The sequence below is a fragment of the Ammospiza caudacuta genome, chromosome 19, assembly GCF_027887145.1.
Source record: "Ammospiza caudacuta isolate bAmmCau1 chromosome 19, bAmmCau1.pri, whole genome shotgun sequence".
Taxonomy (NCBI): Eukaryota; Metazoa; Chordata; class Aves; order Passeriformes; family Passerellidae; genus Ammospiza; species Ammospiza caudacuta.
The window spans coordinates 1,549,041-1,569,451 of record NC_080611.1 but is presented as its reverse complement, the minus strand read 5'-3'; the positions used below and the strand labels follow the sequence as shown (position 1 = coordinate 1,569,451).

At 58.7% G+C, this 20,411-nt stretch overlaps 1 protein-coding gene across 1 annotated transcript; it reads left to right on the top strand.

Moving 5' to 3' along the window:
• The first annotated feature begins 1,367 nt into the window (after positions 1 to 1,367).
• Positions 1,368 to 19,207, top strand: PMP22 (peripheral myelin protein 22). The gene is made up of 5 exons (XM_058817161.1): positions 1,368 to 1,419; positions 2,396 to 2,495; positions 3,626 to 3,716; positions 13,976 to 14,116; positions 17,961 to 19,207. The coding sequence occupies exons 2-5, from the start codon at positions 2,418 to 2,420 to the stop codon at positions 18,125 to 18,127; spliced, it is 477 nt and encodes a 158-aa protein (XP_058673144.1). The 5' UTR covers positions 1,368 to 1,419; positions 2,396 to 2,417; the 3' UTR covers positions 18,128 to 19,207.
• The last annotated feature ends 1,204 nt before the right edge of the window (positions 19,208 to 20,411 follow it).

The following is a 20,411-nucleotide window of genomic DNA, read 5'->3' as shown; positions in this document are numbered from 1 at the left end:
TTTCAGCCGCTCGGAGCTCCGCTCCCGCTGTCTGGGCGATGCCTGTGCCGGGACCCCTTCCGTGAGCGAGGAGCCCGGGCTGGGGAACACGGCTCTGCTTGCCAGGAGAGAGGAGCCAAGCACGCTTCCCCAGCTCCCTTCTCCCAGCATTTACAGTCCCGATGGCTGGATGCCGAATCCCTCGTTTGTGCAACAATGCGGGACGAGTCTGGAGCTGGTGCAGGAGAGGGGAGCGATGGGGGTCGGTGGGAATGCTCAGGAGAGTGCAGGATCCTGGCGGGATTGTCTGGGAGCTGGGGGTGAACTCTGTGTATGTGTGGGGGGTTGTTTGAACACATTGGCTGGTGCTCGAGGAATGAGCGAGGGCGGCAGCACAGCCACCCCTTCCCTCCCGAGCGCCTGAGTCACGGAATCCCAGAGTGGTTTGGGCTGGAAGGGACCTCAAAGCCCCTCCGGTGCCACCTCTGCCATGGCAGGGACAGCTCCCACTGTCCCAGGCTGCTTCAACCCCTGTCCAACCTGGCCTTGGGCACTGCCAGGGATCCAGGGGCAGCCACAGCTGCTCTGGGCACCCTGTGCCAGGGCCTGCCCACCCTCACAGGGGACAATTCCTAATTCCCAATATCCCATCCATCCCTGCCCTCTGGCAGTGGGGAGCCACAGGACAGTGTCCTGTCCCTCCAGCCCTTGTCCCAGGTCCCCCTCCAGCTCTCCTGGAGCCCCTTTAGGTACTGGAAGGGCTCTGAGCTCTCCCCAAACCCTTCTACAGGCAGAACAGCCCTAACTCTAAATGTTCGCCAGAGCTGTGGAAAATCGCACCCTCTGTTTAGTGAAAAGTTGCTCAGTTCTACTTAATTTGCCTCTCGAGTGCTAAGAAAGGTCGACTCCAAGTGCTAGAATCCCTTCAGCTCAGCCAGACGCTCGTTCCCCAAATCCTGTGCCACGGATCCCGTCTGGGGCTGCATAACCCGAGCTCTGTCCTCCCCGGCACGGCCGGTCCTGCTCACACCGCCCAGGGCTGCCCCCGCTGCGGGACAGGGACACCGGCACCTCGGGGCTGCTCGGAGAGCGGGGCACGGCACCGCTCCCCCGCCTTCCTCCACGGCTGCCCGGGCAGAGGGGCTCAGGACAGCGGGCCCCTCGTCTCTTGTCGTCCCCAAATCTCCTCGCTGCGGGGCGGGAGCGGCTCGGGAGCCGTGTCGGGGAAGGCGAGGGCTCCGGGAGCGGTTCCCGGGGGGAGGCGGCGGGGCCGGGCGCTGTCCCGTTTATAGGAGGGCGGCGGGCGGCGGCTGAGCCCTCCCCGTGCCGCAGACGCAAGCGGGGCGGTGGCCCCGGTAAAAGGAGAAACTTGACAGCGCCGCCGCCCGCTCCGCTCCGCGCCCGCTCCGCCGCCGCCAGCGCGCTCCGCTCCGCCGCGATGTGAGTACGGAGCGGCCGTCCCCACGGGGAACGGCAACAGCGGGAACAGGGCTGGGGAACGGGCACAGCGGGAACGGGGCCGGAGAGATCCTCGGGGAACGGGCACACCGGGAACAGGGCCAGGGAACAGGCACAGCGGGAACAGGGCTCGGGAGAGCAGCCGCGGGCCCGCAGCCGAGAGGGAGAGCAGCAGCACCCCCGCTCTGGGGCTCTCCAAGGAGAGCGGTCAGGGCAGCCCCCTCCCCTGTTCACTGAGGGGAGATGGGCTGGGGAAGGTCCCCCCCAGCTCGGGACAGGGTCCCGGAGAGGCTCTGCCGGGAGAGCGGAGGGGAGATGGGCTGAGAGCACCCCAGGAGAAGAGGGGCCGAGGCAGCCCGGTGGGCTGGAAGAGTCCGGGGCTGACGCCCCCTGCTCCCCGCCCCTGCCCTGTCCCCGGGGGTCGCCAGGGCAGATAAGCCCGGTAAAATTCCCCCAGGGGTGGGGCCGGCGAAATTACCCGCACTGCTCCCATGGGTGGGTGGGCGAGGCACCCCCCGGCCCCCTTTCCCCGCTGCCCGATCCCGGGCAGCCCCTCGGGGCCGATGAGCTGGGCCCGAGCCCTCCCGCCCGGCGGGCCGGGGAGCACATTCCCTTGGGAGGAGAGGGGGACCGGACTCCTCTCGGGGAGAGGGGCTGGGAGAGCCCTTGGGGACATCCGCGCTTTGAAGGTCCCCGGGGAGGGACTGGGAGGAGCCCTCGGCGGGACGGGTAGAGCAGGCTCGGGGGAAGGTTTCGGGGGCCCCAGGGGATATCGGGGAGCGGGCAGAGGGCTCGGACCCCTCTCCGTCTGTGGGGCCCGCGGAGGGAGCCTGAGCGCCGGGCACTGCCCCAGCAGCATCCCCCGCGCCGGGCGGGGCAGAGCGGAGCGTTCCCGCTGCCCCCGGGACGGACAGACAGACAGACACACGCACTCAGCATCATCCCTGTCTCGCCGCAGCTCTGCCTCCAGCACCGCCAAGATGCTGCTGCTGCTGCTGGGGATCATCGTGCTGCACGTCACCGTGCTGGTGCTGCTCTTCGTCTCCACCATCGTCAGTGTGAGTTGGGATTTCCCTGTCCCGGGCTAACGCCGGGCACGGCCGTGGCGGGGCAAGGGCAGGAGGGGTTATTTTTGTTTATGGCTGCGTTTACAGCCTGGCTGTCAGCAGGAAGCCTTTGCGGGCTGGGTGCTGGTCTCAGTAACGATGGGATTTGGGAGCCTGGGAGTTTGTGCTGTCAGGGGAAGCTGCTGGGACGCTTGGCTGTGCTCTGTGGTGGTGCTCAGGCCATCCACATTGGTACAGAGACACAAGGGCTGTTGGAAAGTATCTCCTCATCCTCCCCAGGCTGGTTCACATCGAGGAGCAGCCTCGGAGCACCCCAAATCCCCTCATTTGGGGTGATGCTGCTCTCCCCTTTCATAAGGGAGCTCCACCTGCTATTGAGCTCCAGGCACAGGACCAGAACAGCCAGGTCGAGCAGAGCCCTTGGACGGGGCTGGCTGGGCACTGACTCCTCAGCACAGCCGTCCTGCTCCACGGCTCTCCTCCTCGGGGCTGGGAATAAGGCCCAGCCTCTTTTCCTAGCCCAGCTTCCAAGGCTGACTCTGTGAGCAGCGGCAGGAGCGAGGGCTGGATGCAGCCCCGAGGCTTCCCAGCACTGTCCCGGGGCTGCAGCCCAGTGAACACGTCAGCTGCTGGGGAGAGGCTGGAGTTGGCTTCGAGGCAGCTGCTCTGAGGAGCTGGTGGCTTCCAAGCTTGCTTCACCAGGGGCTTCTTTCCCGGATTTTTTTTTTCTTTTTTTCTCTTTTTTTTTTTTTTTTTCTTTTTGTGGTAACAGTCACGGAAAACGTTACAAAAATCTTCCGAGCCGTTAGGAATCACGTGGAAGCATTCAAATATCCCGGCCAGGCAGCGGGCGAGGCCGGCCCGGGGAGGGAAGCGCGGCCCCGCGGGACTCGCTCCGTGCTAAGGAGCATAAAGAGCTTCTGTTCCTGCGCCGCGGGGCAGAAGCGGTTAAAAGCAAATACCGGGGCTGCCTTTCCAAACCCCTCTGGTCGGAAAAGCGCGGCCCTAGGAGCGGCAGGCACGCCGGGGCTGCGGCTGCTCGGGGCCGGGGGGACGCGGTGGGGCCGGGGGGACACGGCCGGGGGTGCGGGAGCCGCTCACGGGCTGTGTCTGTCCCGCAGCAATGGCTGGTGAACGGCGAGCGTGCGGCAGACCTGTGGCAGAACTGCACCACCGGCGACCCCTTCCAATGCATGGCATCCTCCTCCAACGGTGAGTGCTCCGGGATCGGGGCTGTGTCTTGAAATCATCGCTGTGTCCCCCGGAATCGGGGCTGTGCCCTGGGACTGAGGCTGTGCCCCCCATGGATCAGGGCTGTGCCCCCATGGATGGGGCTGTGTCCCCATGGATCAGGGCTGTGTCCCCATGGATCAGGGCTGTGTCCCCATGGATCGGGGCTGTGTCCCCATGGATCAGTGCTGTGACCCCCGGGATCAGGGCTGTGCCCTGGGATCAGTGCTGTGTCCCCATGGATCGGGGCTGTGTCCCCATGGATCGGGGCTGTGTCCCCATGCATCGGGGCTGTGCCCCCATGCATCGGGGCTGTGCCCTGGGATCAGTGCTGTGACCCCCGGGATCAGGGCTGTGCCCCATGGATCAGTGCTGTGACCCCCGGGATCAGGGCTGTGCCCCATGGATCAGGGCTGTGCCCCATGGATCAGGGCTGTGCCCCCATGGATCGGGGCTGTGTCCCCATGGATCAGTGCTGTGCCCTGGGATCAGGGCTGTGTCCCCATGGATCGGGGCTGTGCCCCCCATGGATCAGGGCTGTGCCCCCCATGGATCAGGGCTGTGCCCCCATGGATCGGGACTGTGTCCCCATGGATCAGTGCTGTGCCCTGGGATCAGGGCTGTGCCCCCCATGGATCAGTGCTGTGTCCCCATGGATCGGGGCTGTGCCCCCCATGGATCAGGGCTGTGCCCCCCATGGATCAGGGCTGTGCCCCCATGGATCGGGACTGTGTCCCCATGGATCAGTGCTGTGCCCTGGGATCAGGGCTGTGTCCCCCATGGATCGGGGCTGTGTCCCCCATGGATCGGGGCTGTGCCCCCCATGGATCGGGGCTGTGCCCCCCATGGATCAGAGCTGTGCCCCCATGGATCGGGGCTGTGTCCCCATGGATCAGTGCTGTGCCCTGGGATCAGGGCTGTGTCCCCATGGATCGGGGCTGTGTCCCCATGGATCGGGGCTGTGTCCCCCATGGATCGGGGCTGTGCCCCCATGGATCGGGGCTATGCACCTATAGATCACGGCTGCCCTCCGGGATCAGGGCTGTTCCCTCCCACCGCGTTTGTTCTCCTCCCCGCGGTGCCTCTGGACTCACGAGGAATTTCCCATACGGGTTGTTTGGGATTCCTCCTTGGATTTTCCCTTCCCCATCCCCTTGCCTGCCCTGCTCTGTGCCCTGCTGGAGGAGCACGGCTCTGCTGTGTCCCGGTGTGGGGACACGGGGCTGGCCCGGCAGTGGGGGATCGCTCCCCGTCCCCTCCCAGTCCCTGAAGCTGCGGTGGAGCCTAGGACAGGACTGGACCCACTGGCCCTGGCTCTGCCCGGCTGCTCTCGGGCCGCGGGGCAGCTCCTGGCAGCACCAGGGCAGGATGACACGCTCAGCTGCACTGGCAGTGATGGCTAGAGCCCTTTTGGGGGGTCTCCTGTAATTAGCACATCTTTCTTCTTGATGGCACAAACACGAAGTGTTCCTTGGCGCGCCAGGCCACTGGGCCCTGCCCCCCCTGCTGGAGGCTGTGGGGCTCCTTTTGGCACAGCTCCCTCTTGCTCTGCTTGCGAGGGGTTTGAGGGATGCACACGGGCCCTGAGGACACCTGATCCAGAGGACACCTGTCCTCTACCTGGGAATCTGTCCTGGTTTTGTCCTGGCACGGGCTGAGCTTTGGGCACAGCCCTGGCCCCAGGGTTTGCTGTGGGGGCTGAGCTGAGCACCCCGACCCTTCATCCCCTGCACCTGCACAGCTGGGGCTGCCTCGGGACCCCGCTGGTGAAGGCTGGTGTCACACCGGGTGACATCACCCCTGAGCTGTTTGCTGAGGTCAACAGTGTGCTGACACACCGTGACACGCACTTCCCAGGGTGGCACCGGGAACACAAAATCCGCATCAGAGAGTTGGGTGAGCCCGTGCCTCAGTTTCCCTGGAAGACAGAGCTAATGCCGGTGGTGCTGGGGCCACCATTTGTTTTCTTAGCCTGGTTTTGCTTTCCTGGGAGAATAGATTGTATGACAGGGTCCAGTGCCAGAATCCCAGCACCATCACTGGGACACGGGCACAGCGATGCCATGTGGCCCTGGCGAGGGTCACAGTCACACGGGGAGCATTCCATGCTCCTGGAGGGTCCCTCAGTGATGGGAGGCTGTGCGAGGGTTTTTGGAGGTTCCCATCAGAACCCCAATCCTTTGGGAGCGCACCCACCGCTCGCGGGGAGGCGATGCCCTGCTGTCCCCACGCTGTCCCCACGCTGTCCAGGCTGTCCCCGCTGTCCCCGCTCTGGTTCCTTTGGCAGTCCCGGCCCCGCACAGGTCTCTGCTGACGCCTGCTGGTGTCCGGGCCAGCCGGGAGCGGCTGGATCGCATCCCGAGCCGCTGGAGCCGGGCCCGCATAAGCAGCCGGCCGGGCCGCCTATTGCAGCGTCGGCAGCCCCGCTGCAGGGCAGTCATGCGGGCTGCGAAAGTGCTGAGCCCCGGGTTGTGCTGAGCCCCGGGTTGTGCTGAGCCCCTGATTGTGCTGAAAGGCAGCGCCTGCCCCTTTAGAGCCCCGGAGCTCTAAAGCCTCCCCAGATCCTTTTGGCTTTTCACGCCCGCCCCGCTCTTTCTGGATGTTTACAGGACGGGCTGTCAGTGCTGAGATAGCCCTGTCCCAGCTGTGCTTGGGTGGTTTCCGCACACCCCACGGTCCTGCCGGGCTGGGAGTGTCCTCTGCCCGTTCCCAGAGCCTCTGGAGCCTTTCCAGCGCTGATGTTTCATCGTTAAAGGGACAATGGCCACGATGATCCTGTTGGAAACGCAGCCGAGCAGCTGAGTTGGGGTGACAGCCCTGATGCAGTGGAAGGTCCATGGCAGGAGGGTCGGAATGAGCCCATCTCTAACGTCCCTTCCAACACAAACCAGTCTGGGATTCCAGGATAAAGTGCCCCCGTGAGCTGCGCTGTGAGCAGGAGCTCACTGTGCTCTCTGACCACTCTCACTCATCCAAAGGCTCTGCTCTGGCATCAGGACGAGGGGGTTTTGCTTGGACAAAAGCTTGTGCCCCATTCATCCTGCAGCCAGGGAGTGGGAGCAGTGCTGCTGAGCACCTGCCTTCGTCCTATGGGACCATGGATGCAGGTCCAAAGCCCATCCTGCTGTAGGAGCATAAAGTCAAAGGATATTTCCTGGGTTTATGGAGGGCTTTTCAGGTCTGTTTGTAAAAACAACAAAAATGCCACATGGTTTCCTTTCCAGCAGGTCCTCCCTCCCCTGTCACCGCTGCAGGAGCTGCTGTCAGCCACTCTTTGGAGCAGCACTGAGGTCACAGGGCAAGGACACTGTGGCAGAGCCACCTCCGAGGCTCAGGCTTGTCTCCTGCCTCCTCCTCACCCTCTTCCTAGCAATATGCTTATTTTCAAAATCAGGAACAATCCCATACAAATACCAGAAACCATCGTTGGTCACAGCTCTCAGAACAGAGGCTGTGAGCACTGGGCTCCAGAGAGCCATAAGAATTCATTTCCCTGTGCCTGGGATGGCACTGAATGGTTAGTCCTGCAGTGCCAAGGTGCTTTGGGGAGCAGCAAGGAATCCTCATTGGGAATTCTGGCAGAATTCCAGTCTTCACACAGGGACAGGTTTTGCTGTGGCCATCATGGTGGCCTCTGGGGTGTGGTTATTTGTTCTTCCCTTTTCAGAAGGCAGTGGGACTCAGCAAGTGGAATCTGGGAATTAAATGGTGCTGGGTCACCTGTGCTCATCATGGATGGGGATTTTGGGGGCTGGTGATGCTGTAGTGCCCCCTTGGTCTCAGCTGAGCCTCCTCCCCTGTCCTGTCACACAGGGGCCCTTTCCTTAGTGGCTTTGGTCTGGATGCCCAATGAGAAGCAGAACTTTTAAATCCAGGTGCCAGCAGGATTTGCTCTGGTTTCCCCCTGGGCACAGGCTGGGCTGTGCTCCCCACCCTGCAGACCCTCCTGTGTGGATGGAGCAGTGCCAGGGCTGGGCACAGTGATGCCAGCTGAGCACTCAGCACTCTCAGAAGCCTCTAGGAAGGCTCTGGGCTGTGCTCCTTGCCCTGCAGACCCTCCTGTGGGGATGGAGCAGTGCCAGGGCTGGCAGGTGAGCACTCAGCACTCTCAGCAGCCCTGGGCAGGCTCTGGGCTGTGCTCCTCACCCTGCAGACCCTCCTGTGGGCATGGAGCAGAGCTCCCACCTCTCCACTTGCCCGTGGCCCTCGGTGTGTGAGGGCTGATCCATCCCCACAGGAGCCCCGGGCACATTCCCACTCCCTCTCTTCATACAACGCCTCCTTGTCGCTTTGATTTCTGCATCTGCTGTTAGATAATGCCTTTTTTTTATTCAAGAGGCCGAGAACTATGGAAAAAATGTAGCAATCTTAGCTTGGTTTGCGCCGTCAGACATTCCTGGAGGAGCCTTATCTGAGGAATCCAGCGGAGCGCGGCCTGTGGGCCGCAGGGCCCCGTGCCAGCCCGGCCCGGCAGGGCTCTCCAGGAGATTCCAGCCCAGAGCCCCAGGCTGCCATGGTCTCTCCTCCAAAAATGGCCTTTGCTTTCCTCAGCTGGATGCTCTGTGCAGGAAGGGAGACCTCTTTCCTGCTGTGTTCTCTCCGGTTGTGGCGGGAGTGTGGAAGTGGGGAGGCCATGGGGCCGTCCATGGGATCCCCCACCCTCCTGCAGGGCCAGGAGATGTTTCTCCTTCCTGTTGTCTTCCCCCTTGAATTCACTTTATCAAAACTTAATTTCATTTTGCTTGGTTTTTCTTGCTAGACCATGATGCAAAAGGTACAAGGGTTGATCTTTGCTGTTTATAGCTTAGTTTATTCATTATGATTTCATTTTCCCTTACGGTATGTCGTCTCTGTCATGCCAGTGGTGTGATTTCTATTGCCTACACTGGCACTAGTAAATGCTTTAGTTGGGTGTAGGGGGTAGCTTTGTTATTCCAGGGCAGCTTCTCCTGTGGCTGACCTGTCCACAGGCAGGCTGGGGGTTTGGGGCTGTGTTAAAGGGAAAAGGAGCCCCTAAACCTTGGGAAGTGCTCGATCACTGGGTGCTGGGGCCCTGTGATGCCCGCACTGCTTTGCTGATGTGGTGGCCACAAGCAAAGCCCAGGTGCTTGCCCAGAGCAGATTTTATTAATGTTGTTAATAATGGGTGATACCAGCTCAACTCAGGCAGGGCTGAACCCTCTCCAACCCTGGGGGACTGAAACTCATCCTTGGTGTTCTGAAATCACCTGAGGGGCATTCACAGGATCCCAGATGGTTTGGGCTGGAAGGGACCTCAAAGCCCATCCAGTGCCACTCCTGCCATGGCAGGGACACCTCCCACAGTCCCAGGGACACCTTCCACTATCCCAGGGACACCTCTCACTATCCCAGGGACACCTTCCCCTGTCCCAGGTGCTCCCAGCCCCAGTGTCCAGCCTGGCCTTGGGCACTGCCAGGGATCCAGGGGCAGCCCCAGCTGCTCTGGCACTCCGTGCAGGGCCTCACCTCCCTCTGGGTAAAGAATTTACTCCTAAAATCTAAAAATCTCCCATTCCAAGAGAATATTTTCTATTTCAGGTCATTTTTTCTTATAACTTTCTTGCCTTCAGAAGGAAAGGGATTTCCTCTGCTTAAAGCCAAATTTTTATTGTTGCTTGTTTTTCTTACGAAGAGCATCTGCTAAGGAAGGATTGGGAGCTGGTGCTGGGTTTTTCTCAGCTGCCCCAGATGTCTTTGGCTCCCATTTCTTCTGTGAGAGGAGGGCTCAGACAGCCTTCCCTGCCATATTTGTGCTGTGGCCCACAGAGGAACAGGAGGAAGAGGGCAGCATGTGGCCAAAGGAAGACTGCCAAGCCAGAAGAAGGGTGTCCCCTACAGAGTGTGGTGCTGGAAAAACCTTCAACTGCTTTTTTTTGGTCTTGGTGAGCCCCCTGGATGTCCCTATGGGCTCAGGCTGAGTGACCCTGCCCGAGGTTTGTGGGACAAGGCACCAGTGCTGCCTACTCTGCTGCTGGACTGGCCATCCCTGGAGCCCTGGGAGGATCTGGGCATGGAGTGATGGATCTGCCACCTCAGCACAGGCCAGCAGGAGGTCAGCGCCACCACCACGAGGGAGAGGAGCTGCCTTGGGCTTTGTGGAGCTGCTGGAAGGAGTTTTCGTGGTGCCAGCAGCTTTCTGCTGCCTCAGCTGCATCAGGAGTGCCTCTGCAGGATGTGAGCTCTGTGGGATGTGGCAGCTCTGGAGAGCTCTGGATCTCCTGCCCTCGTGGATGGAGCTTCAAGGAGAAGGACAGAGAGGAGGAGAGGAGAAGACAGAGGTTTGAGGGGTTCATGTCCATCTGCAGGAGCTCAGGAGAGGAGCAGGAGGCCCTGGAGGACTTGGAGCTCTGTGTTCAGTCTCTGCCTCCCTGCAGCCCCACAGGCACTGGAGTTTCTCTGGCCCTGGGGGTCCTGAGGGGCTCTGCATGAAGGGCAGCCTAGAGAGCTGCAGCTGAGCTGGTGTTTCTGCACCTCCAGTTCACCCTTTCCCAGCCTCATGGGGATGTTTGAGTACCAAAACCCCTGCAAGTCCCAGCCTTTTGCTGCAACCTGCCACTTCAGAGGGGAGGATGTGAGCTGGGCTCAGGATCTTGGTCCTGCCGTGACACCTGAGAGTTGCTCTGGAAAAACTCTGCTCAGAAACCCTGGCTTTTCCTGGCAGCCTGGCCTGGTGCCTTTGTACCCACGCTGTTCCTGACCCTGCTGAGACTCAACTTGCAGCATGGAAGCAGCAGCTTTTACAGCTGGGGCATGAATTGCCCTCCTTCCCTCCAGCTTTGGCTGTGTTATGTGCTGCGGTTGCCTCCTTAATGGATGTTTTCTTCCTCAGAAGTGGTTGCTTTTTAAATGCACAGTGTACACACTTGGCAGAGGGAAAACTCCATCTGCAGAACGTTCCCATCAGCTGCAGATCCCAGCACGGAGGGGTTTTAATGCCCAGCACTCATTTAGGGAGCTCTTACAGCAGAGGATAAGCTGAGCTCTAATGAGCGTCTTCAGTGAGCACTTTGGTTTTCCTGCTTGGCCAGGGCCAAAGAGGGCGTGAGGGGTGTGAATGAAGCCCTGGGGAGGCGATGCCTGTCCTTCAATATTGGAATATGAATCCCAATATTACTAGTTAGATTGTGCCTGGGCCAGTCTGACGCTTGCTGCTGGGCCAAAGGCAGCAACTGTCGTGTGTCACCCCAGAGATACCTTGGCTTGCTGGAGATTGCAGCTGGGCACTGAACAAGTCCAGGCTTGTTGGAACCCCGTTACCTCAGGAGGAATGGCTTCAGGGGATGGTGAAGAGAAAAAGGAGATGGATTCTGCTGGAGGGTTTAATGTCCAGAGGTTTATTCCATGGTTACAGAGGTCTGAACGTGAGCAACTGCTCCAACAGAATCCCGGCCGCATGGTCTGATTCACCTTTTAAGCTCAGGGGCAGGGGGAGGGGAGGTACAGGTGAGCCACCAACCAGGTGAGAGGGGCAGGGTCTCAGGGGAAGATGACACCCAGACAGGCCAATGACCCCCAGGCCTGAGTGGCATCCTTTGAACTTGACCAACAACACCACGCCTTGCTGGAATGTTAAGCCTGATTGACAGGACTCACTCAGCATGGGGGCAAGGGGGAAGGGAGAGAGGTATAGGCACACCTGGGGAAGGAAGTTTACAACACACTGCAACACTTCAAGGCCTCTGCTCCTGGCCAAGGGCACGTTTTCACTGCCCTGTCAGTCCTGTCAGTCCTAAAAGCTCCCTGCAAGCAGGGTTGGGGCTCTGCTGCCCAGGGCTGGGCTGGCTGCTGTCTCTCTGGGAGATTCAGCTGCAACTCCTGCTCTGGGTTTCTTTCTTTCCTGCTGGATTTTAGGGCAGTGAAACATGGTCTTTATCTTCCCAGGGCTGAAGTCTTCTCCCTGCTGCTGTAAGCAGTGCTGTGAGTACATCAGGGCCTGCAGAACCTAAAGGAAAATTCGAATTTGCTCTGTAAGGACTCCTTGCCTTGTGTCTGGCTGCCTTTGTGACAGGGCTGTGGTCCCTCCTGCTGGCTCTGCTCCGGAAGCGGGTGCAGGGTGTTATCTGTCCTTTCCACGCTGCTTCCTTTCCTCCTTCCTCCTGAAGGACACAGATATAAACACAGAGCTGAAGAGATGCAGGGGAAAAATGGGATAACCAGCTCACTGCTCAGGGGAAACCACAAATAACAGCCTGGGCGTAAACAGTGCTGACAGCCCAGCTGCAGCTCTGGGAAACTTGCTGTGTTTGGGATCCCGGGGCTGGACATGGCACCAACAGCAAAGGGTTAAAGGCACGTGGGGCTGAGCCCACAGAAACCTCACCTGCAGTTATAGGGGTGGTTTTAAACATATTAAAGGCAATTAGCTGTCCTAATCCAGCTGGAGTCAGTGGGCAGCTGGAGCTAATGGAGCTCTGGAACTCGTGGGTCTCAGCCCTGGGCTGGGATTCTGCCCTTTGTTTTCACAGAGGAGGCCAGCACAAGTCAGCAAAGGGCTGGATGTGAGCTCAGAGCTCCGGGCTGTGGGATCACTTCCTGCTTTCCCTGCTCCCAGGCTGGCTGCCCAAACCCTCTGGCCACGGTGGGCTCCCCCCTCACGCTGCCTTTCTGTGCCTCTGACAGGGCTCTTTATTACAATGGGATTCTGCAAAGCCCCCGTAAATCATTTGCATTCAGAAGCAAAAACCGGGCAGGGGAGGCGGATGCAATTAAAGGGCAGCTCAGCTCAGCTCGGCTTTCTGTCTAGACAGCCCTCTCCTAAAATAACCAGCAGTGGGAGCATCCACCTCGAGCAGAAAGGCTCCTCTGGGCCGGATCCTGTGGCCTTTGCATCACAAAGGACTCGGCTTTCTGGTCCTGGAGGGAGCTGCAGGGCTTGGCTGCGGCTCAGCCAGTGCCCAGAGCTGGGAAGGGTTGAGAGGAGAGCTCAGCTTCCTCAGCTGGGATGGGAGCCCTGTCTGTGCCCAGAAGGGCTGAGAGGAGAGCTCAGCTTCCCCTCTGAGCTGGGATGGGAGCGCTGTCTGTGCTGAGGAATGGAGGCAGGTGCAGTTCAGCACTGCACATCCTCCAAGCACTTGGAGGTCTGATCTGAGCAAGGATTTAGGCAGGGACATGGGGCTGAGTCTGAGGCTTCAGGGCTGCCTCATGAAGGATCCAGCCCCAAGCAGGATTTTTCTGCCTTTCACTGAGTGGTTTGTGCCTCAGTTTACCTGCACTGAGTCCTGCATTTTGATTTCAAACCTTAGAAGGGAAGGGGAAGGCAAAGGGAGCACTGCCTCTTTCTGTCAAGCTGCAGCGGCCCTCAGCATGGAGCTGCATTTTGCTTGTTTATTTATATTTTTTTTACGTGGGGTTTACACACCCACTAAGGCTGGAAATAGCTGAGCAGTGACTCACACGGGCTGGTTTAGCTGGCCTGCTCTGGGACACAGCTGCGTTTGGCAGCTGGGGAGAACTTCCAAAAGGTCCAGCTCCACAGGGGCACAGGGTGTTTTCCCTCCTGTGTGTTTACTTACCCTCGGAGCTCGGCCAGCGTGGTGTATCAGAACTCATGGCTTTGGTGTTTGCAGTACAGCTGAGCAGAGCTCAGTGCCCATGGTTTGGTGTTTGCAGCTGAACAAAGCTCAGTGCCCATGGTTTGGTGTTTGAGGCACAGCTGAACAAAGCTTGGTGCCCATGGTTTGGTGTTTGCAGCACAGCTGAGCGGAGTTCAGTGCCCATGGTTTGGTGTTTGAGGCACAGCACAGCAGAGCTCAGTGCCCATGGTTTGGTGTTTGCAGCACAGCACAGCAGAGCTCAGTGCCCATGGTTTGGTGTTTGCAGCTGAACAAAGCTCAGTGCCCATAGTTTGGCGTTTGAGGCACAGCTGAGCAGAGCTCAGTGCCCATGGTTTGGTGTTTGAGGCACGGCTGAGCAGAGCTCAGTGCCCATGGTTTGGTGTTTGCAGCACAGCTGAACAGAGCCTGGTGTCAGGGTTTTGTCTCTACTCTGTTTTGTGGCAAACACTCCCGAGGCAGTGCCAGGCCTGTGATCTGTTGTGTTCCAGCAGCTGATTCATGGCATCCCCTGGCACCCGAAATGCTGCAGCACTGTGCCCAAGCTGGGCACAGCCCCCAGCTGCTCCCAAGCCCACGGGAGCCAGGCTGGGCTGGTGGCACGGCCCTGGGCACAGCAGGGGCTCCATGTGCCCACGCTGAGGTGCCCGTGTGTCTGTCTGTCCCCAGAATGGCTGCAGGCTGTCCAAGCCATGATGATCCTCTCCGTCATCTTCAGCGTGCTGTCGTTGTTCCTGTTCTTCTGCCAGCTCTTCACACTCACCAAGGGCGGCCGCTTCTACATCACCGGAGTCTTCCAGATCCTGGCAGGTGAGTGGGGCTGAGGGTGGCACTGCCACGGGCACCTGGTGCCACCTTCCACGGGCACCTGGTGCCACTGCCATGGGCTCCTGGTGTCACTGCCACGGGAAGGGAAGGGAAGGGAAGGGAAGGGAAGGGAAGGGAAGGGAAGGGAAGGGAAGGGAAGGGAAGGGAAGGGAAGGGAAGGGAAGGGGATGAACAATTCGGGGGTGTTGAGGATGGGATCCTGGGATGGGATCCAGCTCTTGGGCCATTGTGCATCCAGGCTCTTCTGCCCTTGCACAGGGAAGGTGCCAGAGGGTTTCTGCCCCAGCCAGGGAGGCTCTGGAGGGACAGGGTGCCAGAGCACTGGGGCAGAGCTGGGGGCAGTAGATGACAGGGATGCTGGAAGGAGAGCTCTGCCTGTGCCCCCGGATGGGATGTTGGGTGCCCAGGGTGGCTGTGCTGGCTCTGGGACCTTCACCAGGCTGGGTGAGGCTTCCACAGCTGCTGGCGGGGTGGGGAAAGTCGTGACAATCCTGTTTTGGCAAAAGAGGGCTGGGTGATTATTTATGACCTTGCCATGAGGGGGCCTGGTGCTTTCCCCATGAGCACAGAGCCCTGGAGCTGCAGGGTGAGCTCTGACTTGGACTGTCAGCTGCTATTTTTAACTCTTTGAGAACTCAGTGCTGGAAAGGAGCCACAGCTCACGTCCTCACGTCCTAGGCTGCAGCTCCCCAAGTACTGATGCTCTAAAGCCACTGGCTCTGTTTATGTTTCCATGCATGAAACCAGTGGAGAAGATTTTCAAGCATTCAGGCTAAAAAATGTAATTGTGCTTTGAGGTCCTGGCTGCATTAGGACAGAGTGTCTGGGGAGGAGATTGATTCTTTCCTAGAGCTTTAGATGTTAGACTAGAAGCCACCCAAGGTCCTGCTATTTTATCAGTGGAAAAACTCATTCACTGAGCTTAGACTTTAAACTTTCTGGGCATCCTCTAAGCAACTGGCCTTCCCAAACCCTGGTGAAATCCAGAGCTAAGCTTTATTGGCATGAATTCCATGATGAGTGGATCTGTTTGGCCACAGTGCAGGTGGAGTTCAGATCAGTTCACCTTCTCTGGAAAAAGAGCTGTATGGAAACCCCTTAGAGCCAAGGAGGGGAAATGGGCATTAATAATGCAATCACCCGCAATTACCTCTGTTAGAGCTTCTCTAGTAGACCTGGGAGCAGAAGGCTTCTCTCCTGAGCTCTGGTCTCGCTGCTACTGTGGGAGCCAGGGCAGGAGCACTGGGCTCTGCTGGGTGCCAGAGCTGGGCAGAGCTGCCCTGGGAGCCAGGGAGGAGAGAGGGGCTGGTACCCACTGCAGGGGCACCAGGAAGGGCAGAGGCTGGTACCCACTGCAGGGACACCAGGGAGGGCAGGGCAAGGGATGGTGCCCACTGCAGGGACCGCAGGGAGGGCAGGGCAAGGGATGGTACCCACTGCAGGGGCACCAGGGAGGGCAAGGGATGGTACCCACTGCAGGGACTGCAGGGAGGGCAGGGCAGGGGCTGGTACCCACCAGTGAGGGGAGGGTAGATCAGGAAGAGAAGGGTGAGGCCACTTTGTTCTGTGGTGCAGCAGCCAGGCAGGATCATCCCCAGCACCTTCACACAGCTTGGAATCACCCCCAAAGCCCAGCTGAATTTGTCCTGATGGGCTCAAGGGCCTCAAAAGGCCCTCAAAGGCTCCCCTGCATCCTTGGTGGGTCCAGCATATCCATGGGTAGATCTTCGTGCATGGCACAGATGTGGGCCCCTCAGGGTCTGACCCAAGTCCTGCATCCTTCTCATCATCCCTTTCATCTCTTCCCTCCCACCCCTCTCAGCCCAGAGCTGCTGCCCTGCAGAGGGGGGCTCAGCCTGCAGGGCTGTGCCTGCCCTCATCCCACAGCTGTTTGCAAACACCTGCCCTGGAAAGCTGCCCTGGTTCCTCTGCAGGCCGGGGCTGCTCTGGCAGGAACAAACCCTGGGAACAAATGTTGGGAAGCATTTGCCCTCCTGACCTGCCAGAGCAGCATGCTCCCAAAGCCAGGCTCTGCAGGGATGCTGGGTGCATTATTGCTTGCAGCTGGCTGCAGCTGGGCCCAGAGCAGGGCAGGTGCCCCGGCAGTGCCGTGCAGCCATGGCCAGGCTCCTGCTGAGGACAATCACTGCTGTATCTGGCCTCTGGAGGTGACTGGTGGCCACACGCCCGTCCCCTGTCCCCAGACAATGGCTGTGCTCTCTGTGCCTGGGCCGGGCAGTGGGAGTTGGCTCCCGTGCTCGGAGAATGGAAACTGCTCCTTAATGAAGTGAATTCCCACTTGTGCACTTTCCCTGAACAAAAGGAGCAGTGTTGAGTGGAATTGCAGCTCAAATATCACCGTGCTGAAATGTAGGTGGTCCTGAGGGCCGGGCAGGGGATGTGGAACTCGGCTCCAACAGCAGCCCCACGGCTGGATAATAGAACTGCTGGGATGGACTCAAAGAGCTTGTTTGGGACAGGAATAGAGGTGGCTTTGTGTGAGCTCCGGGCAGTGCCCACCCCTGATGGGGCGGTTTGCAACAACAAACCCTTACACACTGCCCACCAGGGCTGGGCACCCCTGGGACCCCCACGGGCCTGGCTGGGCAGGGGGGCCATGAGGGATGAGCCCTGGGCATGGAGGGGTTTGCAGGGAGCTGGAGTTTCGGGGAACAGGGTTTGTGGGGAGCTGGAGTTTCAGGGAACAGAGTTTGCAGGGAACAGGGCTTGCTGGGAATGGGGTTTGTGGGGAGTAGGGTTTTCAAGGAACAGGGTTTATGAGGGGCAGGGTTTTCAGGGAACGGGGTTTTCAAGGAACAGTGTTTGCTGGGAATGAGGTTTGTAGTTGAGCTTCTGGTACAGCTGTGAAGGATGGGGCATCACAGCCAGAGCATCCTGAGGCCCAGCTGGGTTTGTTGTGGTTTTTATCACCTAGAGAGGTGGCACAGATGCCTTGCTTTGAATGCCCAGCTCTGTCTGCCCTCCTGCAGCACTGCAGGGAGGTGGCGCAGGCCAGGCTTTACACAGGCCACCAGGGGAGTGGGACTGGTCTGGAGCAGCATCCCTGGTCTGCCTGAGGGATGGGTCAGCTCCAGAGCCTCTGGCTTTGCTTGCTAAGCATGGCAGAGACATCCCTGCTCACCTCCAGCCAAGCCAGAGCCCGCAGCATCCCCTCCCAAACCTCCCAGGGGACAGGACCCAAGGGGGCAGGCAGAGCCAGCTCCCATGGTGGTGCAGGCTGGTGTTCTGTGTGACTGGGCTCCCGGCAGGGACTGTCCCGTGTGTCACTGACTGTCCCTGTGTTTCTGGGCTCCCAGCAGGGACTGTCCCTCTGTGCCATCACTGACTGTCCCTGTGTTTCTGGGCTCCCAGCAGGGACTGTCCCTCTGTGCCATCACTGACTGTCCCTGTGTTTCTGGGCTCCCAGCAGGGACTGTCCCTCTGTGCCATCACTGACTGTCCCTGTGTGGCTCGAGTCCCAGCAGGGACTGTCCCGTGTGTCACTGACTGTCCCTGTGTTTCTGGGCTCCCAGCAGGGACTGTCCCTCTGAGCCATCACTGACTGTCCCTGTGTGGCTCGGGTCCCAGCAGGGACTGTCCCTGTGTGCCATCACTGACTGTCCCTGTGTTTCTGGGCTCCCAGCAGGGACTGTCCCTGTGTGCCATCACTGACTGTCCCTGTGTTTCTGGGCTCCCAGCAGGGACTGTCCCTCTGTGCCATCACTGACTGTCCCCGTGCTGCCCCTGGCTGCTGCCCCATGTAACTCGGGTCCCAGCAGGGACTGTCCCTCTGTGCCCTCACTGACTGTCCCGTGCTGCCCCGCAGGGCTGTGCGTGATGAGCGGCGCTGCCATCTACACCGTGAGGCACACGGACTGGCACCAAGCCTCGGAAAGCACCTCCTACGGCTTCGCCTACATCCTGGCGTGGCTGGCCTTCCCCCTGGCCCTGGCCAGCGGCATCGTCTACGTCATCCTGCGGAAGCGCGAGTGACGCCGCGGGACATGGCCGCGGCACCGTGACCTCCTCACCAGGGACGGGGCAGAATAGACGAGAAAACGGAAAAGAAAATTAACCAAAAAACCAAAAAAAAAAAAAAAACCAAAAAAGGAATCGACCCTCCCATCCAAACCAAACCCGACCGACACCCCAGAGGAAACACTCAAAGGGTTCCTTGTTAATTGAAGATGTATATAGTATCTATGGTTTAAAAACCTATTTATAACACTTTTTACATATATGTACATAGTCTTGTTTGCTTCTGTTGACCATGCGCTGTTTTAAAGCCTAAAGCAAGTGCCTAAGGAACTCTCACTCCTAACAGTGTAACAGAGCGCAGTGATTTCTCTCTCATGCAAAATCCTCTTTGAGCTGACCTCTCCTGCCCTGTCCCGGCCCGTCAGAGCCCCCAGCTCTGGTTTTAGGCTGGCGTGGATCAGCCACGCTTGGTTCCACAGCCAGGGCTGGGCCCTGCTCCTGCCACATGCTGTGATCCACAGGGCACGTCCAGATCTGACGGGAGACGCTTCCAAAAGGTTTGAAGGATTTCGGAGCAAAGGTTTTGATTGCCCCAAGTGCCTAAATGACTTATGTGCCCAAGTCCCACTGCCTTGCCACCACACCCGCTGGGAATTTGGGCTTTTAAATCACTTAGGCCGAGCTGCAGCTCAGCCTGGGCCCTTCTCCCTCGCATGGCTGCTGGGGCTGGGCTGTGCCGAGTGCTGGGAACTGCTGCTCCCAGCCTGGAACGTGCTCTGCCCCTGCCATGGAGCTGAGCTGAGCTGGGAACTGCTGCTCCCAGCCCCTGCCATGGAGCTGAGCTGCCCTGAGAAGGCAGCCAGCCCAGCCTGTCCCTGAAATCCAATACCAGATGTATGAAATGGTGCTATCTATTTACCATTCCTTACCCTGCTACGCCATTTAACCTTAGTCACTGGAAATTCAGTTAACGACCTTGAGGTAAACAACCAAGCTAGAAATGAGAAATAATTCTGTGTAATATAAATGAGCTAAAACTGCTTTTGTACTTAGATTTGCTCTTACTATTATTTTTAATAAAGCATTTATAACCAAGATTCCTTTTTCCCCTCCATGGTGCAGAGGAACAGAAGCAGCTCTGGCTAGAGCCCGTGGAGCTCTGGCAGCAGAGTGAGATGTGAGTCCTCTGTCAGCAACGAGTCTGGCCATGAATGGAACAGGCACCAGCACAGACCCCAGGCTGCCTCTGAGGACTCCAGACACTGTTGCTTTTTCTGGTTAATCTTGGGGTTTTTTGGGGTTATACTTTTTTTTTCTTTTTTTTTTTTGCTTTGCTTTTCTGATTTTATACCGACTGTGTGGACTAAGAAGCAATGAAATAAAAGTCAGAATAACTCAGGTGCTTCTGCTTGTTGGGGTTTTGGGAGGTTGGAGCTGGACTCTGCTCCACTGGCCTGTAGCAGAGTCCAAGCCTGGTCAGCTTGGCAAGACAAGTCATCCACAGCCATCCCATGGCATGATGGAACCGCAGAGTGATTTGTGTCAGAAGGGACCCCAAAGCCCATCCTGTTTCCCTGGCTCTCCACTGGGGCTGCAAACACACAGCACAGCTCGGTGGGGATGGGAACTGCTGGGTGACCCCTGCGCCATGGTGCTTCGGCACCTCCTTTGCCCATTTTCCCTGTTACCCCGCCCTGTTATCCCCCGTTATTTCCTGTTATTCCCCCCCATTGTTCCACCATTATTTCCCCTGTTATTCCCCTGTAATTCCCCTCATTATCTCCCCGTAATTCCCCCTTAATTCCCCCTGTAATTCCCCCCATTATTTCCCCGTTATCTCCCATGTTATCCCCTCCGTTATTCCCCCCCCATCATTCTCCAGTATCCCCATTATTTCCCCCGTTATTCCCCCTGTTATCCCCCAATATTCTCCACATTATTCCCCCGTTAGCCCCCGCTATTCCCCCATTATCCCCCCATTATTCCCCCCATTATTGATCCCGTTATTCCCCCGTTATCTCCTACTTATCTTCGCCATTATTCCCCCCGTTATTGATCCCGTTATTCCCCCGTTATTCCCCCCGTTATTGATCCCGTTATTCCCCCGTTATTCCCCCCGTTATTCCCCCGTTATTCCCCCCGTTATACCCCGTTATTCCCCCCGTTACTGATCCCGTTATTCCCCCCGTTATTGATCCCGTTATTCCCCCGTTACTGATCCCGTTATTCCCCCGTTATTCCCCCCGTTATTGATCCCGTTATTCCCCCGTTATTCCCCCCGTCACTGATCCCGTTATTC